The 11,538-nt window shown below is 35.7% G+C and overlaps 1 protein-coding gene across 1 annotated transcript in view; it reads right to left on the bottom strand.

The window, feature by feature from the left end:
* Positions 1-907: 907 nt before the first annotated feature.
* LOC140911645 (guanine nucleotide-binding protein G(q) subunit alpha) overlaps positions 908-11,538 on the bottom strand; it is a 230,941-nt gene continuing 220,310 nt past the window's right edge. Inside the window, exons 6-7 of the mRNA XM_073345099.1 lie at positions 8,917-9,070; positions 908-6,026 (exon numbers count right to left, since the gene is read on the bottom strand). Of these exons, the coding sequence (XP_073201200.1) occupies positions 5,836-6,026; positions 8,917-9,070 (345 nt within the window). The 3' untranslated portion in view covers positions 908-5,835. The remainder of the gene's footprint in view (positions 6,027-8,916; positions 9,071-11,538) is intronic.

The following is an 11,538-nucleotide window of genomic DNA, read 5'->3' as shown; positions in this document are numbered from 1 at the left end:
GGGCCTGTCCTGTAGTAGGTGACTTCTGGGTACCCGTCTCACTCTGTCAATCTGTTTCCTCACTTCCCCAGGTGGATATTGTAGTTTAAGAATGCTTGATAAAGATCTTGTAGGTGTCTGTCTCTGTCTGAGGGATTGGAGCAAATGTGGTTGTATATTACGGCTTGGCTGTAGACAACGGAACATGTGATGTGTTCTGGATGGAAGCTGGAGGCATGTAGGTAAGTATAGGGGTCAGTAGGTGACACACCTCCTCATCAATTATTGGGAGTGGACCACACCAACCCTGACTGAAATGGCCTTGTCAACACTGGTTCTCCACTTGTAAGGTAACTCCCTTCTTTTCATGTGCCAGTATATTTATGCCTCTATCTGTAATTTTCACTCCATGCATCTGAAGAATTGGGTTTTTTTACCCACGAAAGCTTATGCCCAAATAAATCTGTTAGTCTTTAAGTTGCCACTGGACTCCTCGTTGTTTTCGTGGATACAGACTAACAGGCTACAGCTCTGATATGAGAAACATGTCTGCTATTGCTGTACCACTGAAATTCAGCCAACCCATTTTAAAAGAATTCATACTGAAGCCTAGCAGATTTTGTTAATTTTCTAATAGGATGTTGGTTAAATATCTTATTTCTTTCCCTTACTGCCTCTTAAGTTTTTGTTTTACATAAGCCAACCAATCTTTAGTAATATCATCAAGTGATTTTCTCCACTGCAGAAAGACTAGCCTTAAAGGGTTTGAAATTTCTGCTTGTAATAGAGATATGCAAGAAGTTTCATGTTTAGAGATTACTGTATCTAATGAGGATAAAATATGTACAGTCTAAAAAAGTAATCACTGGAATAAAAAGATTTATTCCAATGTTCATTATCATAAAAAGCATTCCAGGAGAACAATAAGCGGAGTACTTCAAGAGAAGCAAACTTCAAGGAATGAAGATACTTTAGTACAAAATTATGGCCAAAAATACTGTATTTTTAACCAGCAAGATCATTTGGGGGAAGTATTTATACAACATTAGTTTTTGTCAAAAACTAGTTCCCATCCCCAAACAACAGACAATACATGCATTTGAATGACATTTTAAGAACAGCAAGTATGATTTTTTAAATACTGTAAGTTAAAAATGTATCTGACAAAACCCCCTAAATATTCAGGTCAAATAAAGACTACCTCCAGGTTGGTATGTGAAGAATCCAGCAACAGCTTGTAGATCCTTTGAAAAAAAAATTCCTTACAATCAGATGTGTCTGGCTGATTTTATCTAATGTTTTCCCCACCATCACATTAATATTCAATTGAAAAAACTTTTTTTATAGCTAAAGTTATGTGAGAGTTATAGTATTCCCTCTAACCAGCAAAGCAATGACTCAGTGGGATTTTACTTACACTTAAACTATATTTCTTTTTTGTTTGATGTGACTCAAAATCATATGCTTGAACAAATGCTGTGTGAAGCGTGAGGAGAAAAAACCTGCAGTTTTGAACATATGGTTTTGAGGACCTGGTAGGCAAGATCATTACTGAATTGACCATAGGACATGGATAAAGGACATAAATTATTAGTGCATACTAAACTGTAAAATGTATGGATTATGCCCAAAACGAGAATTGTATTTACAAAAAAAGCAGATGTCTAAATGTCCAAAATACAGCAGTTAACCTCATGCAATGAAGCCACTTTAATTTTCTAGTCAGATGGTGACAACATGATGAAATCCCAAAGACACATGTGGACTATATAGTTGGGTTTTAAACTAGAGGAAGGTCTTTGGTAGGCCATGTTAACATATTGTGCACACATCATTAGTTAAACAAATTAATGTAGTAGTTAGTATGCAGTGTAACCCTTATACAGAGTTTCAAGAACAGCAGCACATATAATAAATTATTTGGGTACATTTTATTTTTTTCAAGTGGGTTAACATGTTTTTGTGTTTTCCTATTATTTCAATCTTTTGTGAGGAATGCAAAACAAGGGAAGGATCATGAGAGTGAGTAATTTGAAGGTCATTTGCATCTTACAACCAAAAGCGGGGAGTCTAGCGGTATCTTAATATGCAGCCCTTTTTCCCCCCATTTAAAGTTTTTGCAAATCATGCAGTCAATTCTGACTGATATCCAGCATAAAAAGTCTCTTCTCAACTTTCAAACTTAAAAAAATTATGGTTCACAATCATGTGGCAGTATGATTAAAAAATTACAGTTCATACACCTTGACAATCAAAATAGTCTTAATTATAAAAAGTAAAACTGCCCTTCTAGCTGTATTATCCTCTATCCCTCATGATAGTGCCAGTTAATTTGTGAAAAAGGCAAGTTTAAGGTTTTTGTAAAATACATATTACAGCTTTCTTGTGCTAGTGAACATCTAGTACACATAGGTTCCCAAGAGGTTTTCTTTCCCTCCTCCCCCATTTATGACATTCAACAAAATCACATTGTTTTGGCAAAGTTGAAAGGGTTTTTTTTTTGTTTTTTTTTTGCCCTCAGCTTCATGTTAGAGGCACAAACTTCTGCTCTATAAGGCATAGTAGAAACCATCAATTGACAAAGAAAACCAAACCCAAAATCAGCAAAGGAATATATTGCAAGTGGGAACAGCTGTGTCATTTAAAAAGGAAAATATGTTTTTGTAAACTGGCATACTGCAATGCTGTGTTAGGTGATTCATGAAAAGCTTGCCTTGGCATTTTGAAGATTTTTTTTTCCCTCCCCAGAACATGCTCAAATGATTTAAACATTTGCCACAGGTTCAACTTACCTAAAACATACCAGAAGTATCCCAGTGGCACACACTCTTGAAAAATTTTGCAATCACAGTATAACTACAAAGCATGAGTAAACTTTTGGTTTTTGTTTTTATACAAAACTTAAAACCAACTCTCCCCTCCCACTCCACCCCAAGCCCCTGCCAAAAAATCCCATAAAACAAAAAAACTCCTTTAGGCTCCATTGGCCTCTATTTGCCACAATTCCATTTATATCACCATATCTGGGATGGTCAATCTATTCCCATCTTAAAAGAAGGGATATTATCATGTACCCCAGAGTCAACAGTGGAAAATCAGGAGCAATTTTATAATGCCATATATAACAAGACTAACTGTTCTGATCGTCCATTTAGAACATCAGTGTCACTTTTTATCTTCTATATCTACCTGCTGTAGCTTTATTAAATAAAATAGCTTGACTCAATGGACGCTGATGATTTTTTTTTGTTTTGTTACATTTAAGGTTTTCATAACCTTTCAAATACTATTCCATTGGACTTCTGTATTATATTCTGTCATATGGTGTTTTTAGGGAAGTGGCGATGTATAACTGTTAGTACATTTGTACAACAGGCTACAATCGTTTCTAAATTCACTTTTCTAATAAAAGTCATCAGAGAGGTAAGACTAATCTGCTGTGCATTTTCCAAAAAAAATATATTAAAGAGCTCACATTCCAATCCCAGATCGTATGGCAAAAGTTCTTCTAACAAAGCTGGTTTCTACATCTGTATAAAGCCCTGTCAAAAATCAAGCATTATTTTGAGAGTGAGTGACCTTTGGGTGTTGTTTTCAATTTACCTCTAATCAGGAATGTACAAATGATTTTATACAGCATGATGCTAGTACCGCTCTGTACTATAGTAAAGTATTTTGTTTTGTAAATAAAAAAAATCCCTAGTCAGAAATAAACTGACAAAATTTACATTCTTCTCTCTTAAAAAAGTAAATAAAATAACATTATTTAAAATGTGAATTAGCTATAAGACATACAATACAATTACATAGATACATATCAATACAGCACATTCAATCTGCCAAAAAATTAATGATTACAAAGCCAATATGGATGCTGCCATATATATATATATAGATAGATAGATATCATCTATATATATATATCTGTATGTACAATGATTATAGCATTCATAATTGCACTATACCTACAACCAGTTTTAAATTACACGGTGTCTCATGAGGGAGAAAAATTACAATTTTTGTTATTATTGTTGTTTTGCATTGGGGGGGGGGTTAAAGATGAACCACATCTCGTTAGTATTTATTGTTAACTTTGGTACTCAACTTGTAAGCCATTCTTTTTCCCCCTCCCCTTTGTTGCTCTGAAGGAGCAATTTCTACATAAGTGCACTCTAGTGCTGCATGGTATTGCGGATAATCAGTCCAATTACATGTCAGACCTCTGAGTTCTCTGCAGCTTGCTAGCAGTCTTGTGACTTGTTAAAAAAAGTTTTTTCAACCCAACCTGCAGAAGAGAACCTCATAAATGTGTGTGCTGTCTTTGTTGTTTAAAAAAATTGCACATTTGGAGTTCAAAAGTAAGATCTTTGCTGTTTCATTTACATGAATAAATCTTTCTATGGAACACTGAGAGAGGCTACTTTGTATTAAGCCTATTAGATATCTGTCAATCAATTAACAAGCAACTGTATCAAGACGGGGTCCTGAATATGATTACTCATCAGTAATTTCATGTTTCACAACTAAAGGTGCCTTGATATTTCTGCAGAAAATGTTCCCTGTACTCTCATACTATCTTTGACATAAGGACAGAGTAAAATTGTCTTTAAATTAGTGTAGACAATACGCATGTGCATGATGCATCCAGCAGCATTTTCATTCATGCTGCTGTTTTTGGCATTGAAAATGGAACATTTTCTATTAAAAAAAAAAAGGAACATATGAGCTAAAACTTTAATTCTTTATCATTTGGCAATTGTCTCAATCAGGCCATTTCCCAATCAATCAATTTGGCATTTCAATTAGTATCTTACGTTTCAAAGCTATTGGTTTTATAAAAAGCCACGTTTGGCAACATGAATTTTTTTTTATACAATAAAAATAATGTTTAAATTGTGGTCAAAAATATTTTAAAAGCGCTTACTAAAAAACCAAACCAAACCAAACCAAAAAATAAAACAAACAAAACCAACCTGAAAAAACACTGTTTCAGGCTGCAGCCGCTGGGGAAAATGTAGTGTCTATGGCATTTTTATTTGGCATCTATGATTTGAAAGAAAGAAAGAAAGAAAGAAAGAAAGAAAGAAAGAAAGAAAGAAAGACACATGGCAATTAAAAAGAAATTCTATCATATTCCACGTTACCATTTTGCCTTAGTCATTTCATTACTGTCTTCTATGCATCGTTCTGATTTGCCACATTGTAGCTAAAGTTAAAATCCATGTTATTACAACTGCTGTTTTTGATCCCAGTATCATAGCCCACAGTGTGAAGACAGTTTGCAAAATATCCATGTCAAGAATTTTAAAATTACAGTATCAATACTTTTGATCTTTCAGAAAAAGTACATACTGTAAAATTAGAATGATTGATGGCTTAAATTATTATGATAGTATTTTCCTGATCAGATCACTGTAGAGAAAAAAGTTTACCAAGGAATGCAACTGGGAAAAAAGGTCGTTGTACCTTTGAAAACAGTAATAAAATGTAGCGGAGGAAAGCGGATAGAGTGAGAAAGAAAGAGTCAGAGAAAGGGGAAACCAGCATGATTTTCCCTCAATAGCAAAAAACCCCCTATCCTTTGTGAGTGCATGACTGAGAATTTAAAACACACTGAGTCACAAGGTTTTGCCTAAAAAAATGAGGAAACATGCTGTGAATGTATTTCAGCATCTTTTGTTTTTCCTCAATATAGTTTAAATAAAATCATAATATTTACTACAAACTCTGTGAACATTCACAGAGTCCAGGCCGGCAATAAATTAGTATTATGCAAGTCGTTTTCACAGATAATACAGTCCCTCTTGTATATCTTCAATTGCCCGAAGGGAATTTTGGGAGGCCTACTAGGCACAGTTAGACCAGGTTGTACTCCTTCAGGTTTAACTGTAGGATAGTGTCCTTGACAGCAGCAAAGACGAAGCGGATATTCTCTGTGTCTGTAGCGCACGTGAAGTGAGAGTAGATAATTTTGTCACTGTCTGGATTCAGGTCTACGAACATCTTCAAAATGAACTCTCGTGCCGCCTGTGCATCTCGCTGGGGTCCTGTTAGGTTAGAAAAGAAAGTTAGTTTTGCAAAAGCTAATCAAATGCATGAGCTTCTTCTTTGTCAGAGAGAATCCTACTATGTCTAGCAGCAGGTGGAAGAAAGTTGTAGTCTGTGATATCTGGTAAGAGAAATAGGGAAAGATTATTTTATAAATCAACTCACACCATGCCCTTGCTCTTTTCTTCTCAGTAGGACCTTTTAAAATAAAATTGAGGGAAATTTCAGAGATAAAATTATGCTCATGAGGGCATAAGTATTTTCCTGCCAATTATTCCACTTCCCCACCAAGATACCCTATTAAATGGGAGAATGAAATGGACAATCTGTAACAACAGAGGATGAGCAAAACAGAAACCAATCCTTTTATAATTAATCTTTCAGTAATTTCAAAGGGTTAACCAGTATTTGGGGTATTGTAATTCAATGTTCATGTTTAAACAAAAAACTAATCTTGTACTGTAACATTTACTACTTTTACAGCTATGTCTGAGGATTTTAATACATAGTTTAAGTGAATTACATTCTAAACTAAGATGACACTGTCTCAGATAGAACTTCATTAATTTTAATGTTAGCTGATAATGAAATACAGTTGCTTTGTAGTTGATGCACTTCTGTTACAAAGTTGTTACATTACAAAACTTAATGATATAACTAATCAATTGTTATTTAATTTACACACAATAATTATCCTATTAAATCAAAATTAAGGCTGCAATTCTCAGAAGGGCATGCAGTCTATGTAACCAGGCTGCATGTTCAGCTATATGCACGTGAGGCAAATGGACCAAACACTCACTCCCAACTTGGGAGTAGCCAATGTGCATCCATTGCACAGCCAGTATTTCAGGGAATCAGCAGGAGTAGTGACCACATGCTGCTGCTTTCCCAGACCAGCATTTGTGAGTGTGCTCCAAAGCGTAGGGGCCCCAGAGTGTCTCAAAACAAAGGTCCCCAGATCTGTTTTTACAATGGGCAAAGCAACATATTCTTCACTAGATTTGTCTTTAGCTATGGCTGAACCATTTGGGCTGAAATTTTCCAGAAAAATTCAGCCTGGGGCAGACACCTACCATGGAAAATTTCAACCCAAATAGTTAAAAGTTTGTCAAAGTTATAAACAACTGAAAACAGGATCTTATAACGGGAAGTGTTGGGACATCTTAGTAAGTGGGGCTGACCTAGGCTTGAAAGGATACTAAAAATAATTACTATTCAACTGTCAGCTTTCAAATAGATGGAGGATTATCAAACTAAAATTATGCTGAATTGTAAATAATAACTATGGTCTGATCCTTATCCTTGTTCTAGGTGAGTGGACCCCTGCAACTGCACAGAACAATTTGCAGGACCATGAGCTAGGTCTCTCAAATCATAAACTAGTGTTTTCCTAATCTCGGTCTTGAAAATTAGAGATACTATCTTTTTGAAGCCTCAGCAAACTTGTAGCCTAATCTGCTGTTCACTCTCTGGTAGGGACAATGGAGCCTTTAGGTTAAGTATGCAGCCCTTCAGTCCACTCACCAGATGAACCTGGGACTTTTCTTCCACTCCAAGCAAAGCCTCCACTCAGATACCTTAAATAACTTCACTTTCGCCTCATGAAAACTTCCAGAATGTACATCCTATGAATTTCCTTAGCAACTGGTATGTGACCTGCATAATGTTCTCTGGAACAGGCACATTAAACCTGATATTAGTAACATCAAATTAGAATGAAGGAAACTCCACTATAAAAATGGAGTGGTGGAAGGGTGGGAGGAGTCAGATAGATCTCTTTGAAGCACTGAAAGGACTTATGACATGTTCCCTTCAGATATCCAGTTCTTTAAAAAATGTTCTTTTGCACAGTAAAGCCAAGTTAAATGTAAATATGCAAGATTATGTATATATTTGGCGAAAAATTCATTGTGTTCAAAACCAGCAGCAAATTCCTAGAAAAATTTTAATTCCATCTTAAATTCCTAGAAAAAAAGATCTTCTTTTAATTAGATCAGCAAGCACACAGTTATAGGCTAGGTTGAAATTAGGTCCACTGATCATATGAGACTATTTCCTCAAAAATCTAAGCATTCTGAAGACATAAAACCCTCATAAATCATAAATCTAAAATCACAACAGCAAATCTCAAATAATTTAGTATCACACAGATACTGTTGCACTCCCCACAAACAATGGAGGTATAGAGTAAAATCCTGGCCTCAGTGAAGTCAATGGCAAAATTCTTATTGATTTTAATGGGATCAGGATTTCACCCATAGACTTTATACATTTTAGGGAAACCTTATTTAATATGATACGTGGTTTGTGATTACTGCCAGCGAAGCTGGTGAAAATCTACTTGATGTTCCATCTGTTTTCCTATAGCCATTATAAAAAATGCTACAAGGTTGTGGACTATTTGAAATGATTAGAAGTTCTCGAAGTTGCCGTTTTCATTTGTATTTTTTCTTTTTCTCATGTTTTTAAATCTAGTACATTACAACCCCACCTTCCCAACCATCAGTTAATCATCTGACACCATAAGTACATATTCTATTAACTCTGCAAAAAGCTGTTGATTATTATTGCATTACGAGCTTCTATGTACCATATAAACTAAATACATTTCTAAGCAGTAAGTACTGGAAAGATCTGTCTGTCTGCAATTTAGACAATGCTGTTTACCACATATCACCATTGTAGCATAAATGCAATGAGCATCTCAAGATTTTTTTTTTTTTAAGGTCAGGCTTGACAAAGCCCTGGCTGGGATGAGTTAGTCGGGGATCAGTCCTGCTTTGAGCAGGGGGTTGGACTAGATGACCTCCTGAGGTCCCTTCCAACCCTGATATTCTATGATTCTATGATCTGGAGCATGAATTCTGGTGTTGCAATATTACTTACCATCATACTCTGGGAAATAGTCAACTAAATGGGAGTACATAATTTTCTCCTCTAGAAGATCTTTTTTATTTAAGAACAGAATGACCGAAGAGTTCTGGAACCATGGATATGTGATAATTGTCCTAAACAGTGCTTTGCTTTCCTCCATTCGGTTCTGGAAGAAAATAAGAAAAAGAGAAAGGAAATGATGCGGTCACAAAATATATTAGCTGTGTTTATTTTGCAAACTCAACCATTCCATCATATGAGTTTACTTGTTGCTCCCTAGGGTTTTATAGCTTCAACTCACAATTTCTGTATAAACAGTTTGTTAAATCTGTAGGATGTTTCAGTTATGCAAGTTGAGGCTAATGTACAATAAGTATGATTTTTTTTGAACGGGCCATGAATGTTAAAGGTGTAATAGGAACTGACAAAGTCTGGCTATTTATGTGTACAGCTGTACACAAACCCACATTACTGGAAAGTGTGTGGAGAGAAAGCCAAATGTACAAAAACAAAGCCTAAGAGCCGAGTAAAGGAGAGAGCATTCTTCTTTGTTTTCAATTTCCTAGTTTTTGTTGGTACAGTGTTTCAACCTTAACTGCTTAACCACTACGGAAATATAATCTGGATTTGTATTATTGTTTTCATAGTCCTGAAATCTATAATTATGTCTGAAAGAACTTCTCTATATTGCAAAAGTTTATTGTGCTTTAATTCAATTGAGAAGAATTTTATCTCACATGATGCTGACTTTACTGAGTGGCCGTACAAACTGGGTTCAACATTGTTTCAGCTAACTGTGGTAAAACTCTTCTTCCTCCTCTCCTGTGAACAGTTCTACAGCATAACTCTTGTTGCCCATAGACTTGCACAGTAGTAGCAACAGCATGATGAAAATGAAAGAGGATTGGTACAGTCTAGCTATTGCCTGCAGGGTTCTAAAGAGCAGCAATGAAAAAATCAGGAGCCCTGCTAATTTTACCACTGCTTGGCTATAAGCCCCAGCATAGGCAAGGAAGCCGCATGTATGGAGACAAAGATAATGCTTTATAGTTGGGTTTTATTTACTTGTGTGCTTTTGTAAATTTTACATTCAGTTCCTTGGAACATTTTTGTTAAAAAAAAAAAATCAACTCTGCAGAAATTGATAGGTTAGTCCTCCCATACCAGAGTAAATTTCCCATTGGTGAATAAACAACTGGAATTTTCAAAGCTCTGCAATAATTAATTAAATCTCATAACATATTTTTAAGACAGTAAATATGGGAAAACTAAAGCACAGAAGGTGGGATCCACACAGGTACTTAGACACTTACATCCCATTTTTAGGCACCATTATATTCTACAAAACTCGCGCTCAGCTGCTGTCTAACCCTGTAGGCACCTAAACTCACTTAGCACTTTTATTTTTGCAGTAAAAGTTCCCTAGGCGCCTATGTTCCTCCCTTTGGGCATGCACAATGCCGCCTCCCTCTAGGCACCTATCTCCCACCTAAACCCCAGAGTGATCCACGCACCTGGGGAAGATAGGTGTTCGGCTGCTCAAGTCACATGTGGGGCCTGAACTGGTAGGCATTATCAGAGGCTGCCTAACTCCACACAAAGCAGCTAGAGGGGTGCGGGAGGAGGTGGCCACTCCTATAACCTTTAGTCCACTGTGTAGGGCACTCAACTGCCACTGGATTCAGTAGAACCAGGATTTCACACAGAAAGTTCAAGTGACTCACTCAAGGTCACTATATCAAGACATTGGCATAGTTGGGCACAGAATCTAAATCATTAGACTATCAAGTCTGTGCTTGAAACACTAGACCATGCTTCTTCAACATTTTGTATAGACCAGAGGTTCTCAAACTGTGATCCATGGACCACCAGTGGTCCATGAGCTATGTTCCCTCTAATTTTTGACAGGCTGTGTGCACAAAAAATTTCTTCTGTGCAAATTTTTGAAGCAGAGTTCAAATTTGTGTGCCATGAGGCAAATGTACCCAAGCAAGTAAAATGCTTATAAATTTAAAAAGTTTTAATTTGCAATTTGTGATAATAATAGTTTTACACCATGTTATTTTACAAATGTCATTTTTAAATACTTAGAAAAAGGAAATTTAACCATTCTTCATGAAGCAGAAGTTAGTTTTAAGCATTATGCTTTGTCATCTTTTTTATAGACAATCATGAGCATATATCAAGCACATATTAATCATGATCATTATCAGTCCATAGGCTTCTGCCTGTTGGTTTCCACTTTCACGTTTCATTCTATACACATGCCCGAAAAGATTTTGATAAACATATAATAAAGACAATTTAATACGTATGCCATTATGTCAATTTATATGGATTTTCGGATAGAGACATCATAAGTAAAAAAAAGAAAAACAAAAGTTTGTGTTTTAAATTTAAAATGTTCCTAAAAATATCAATAAATGATTATCAGCCAAGAATAATATATGTAATTACAAATACATTTTAATTTCCTTCTTGATCGAAATGTCAAAGACTGCTAAACTAACCTTACTGTTTTTCCCTATGATCTTTTTCATTTGCTCATTCAATATAAACTCTGTCCAGATCTATCAGTCCTCCATCCAGCTGATAACTCTTAATACACATCAGCATGTCCAAATGATCTACTTG

Source organism: Lepidochelys kempii, chromosome 5 (genome assembly GCF_965140265.1).
Source record: "Lepidochelys kempii isolate rLepKem1 chromosome 5, rLepKem1.hap2, whole genome shotgun sequence".
NCBI classification, from domain to species: domain Eukaryota; kingdom Metazoa; phylum Chordata; order Testudines; family Cheloniidae; genus Lepidochelys; species Lepidochelys kempii.
Note: the sequence above shows the minus strand (reverse complement) of the source record. Positions and strands in the feature narration are given on the sequence as shown.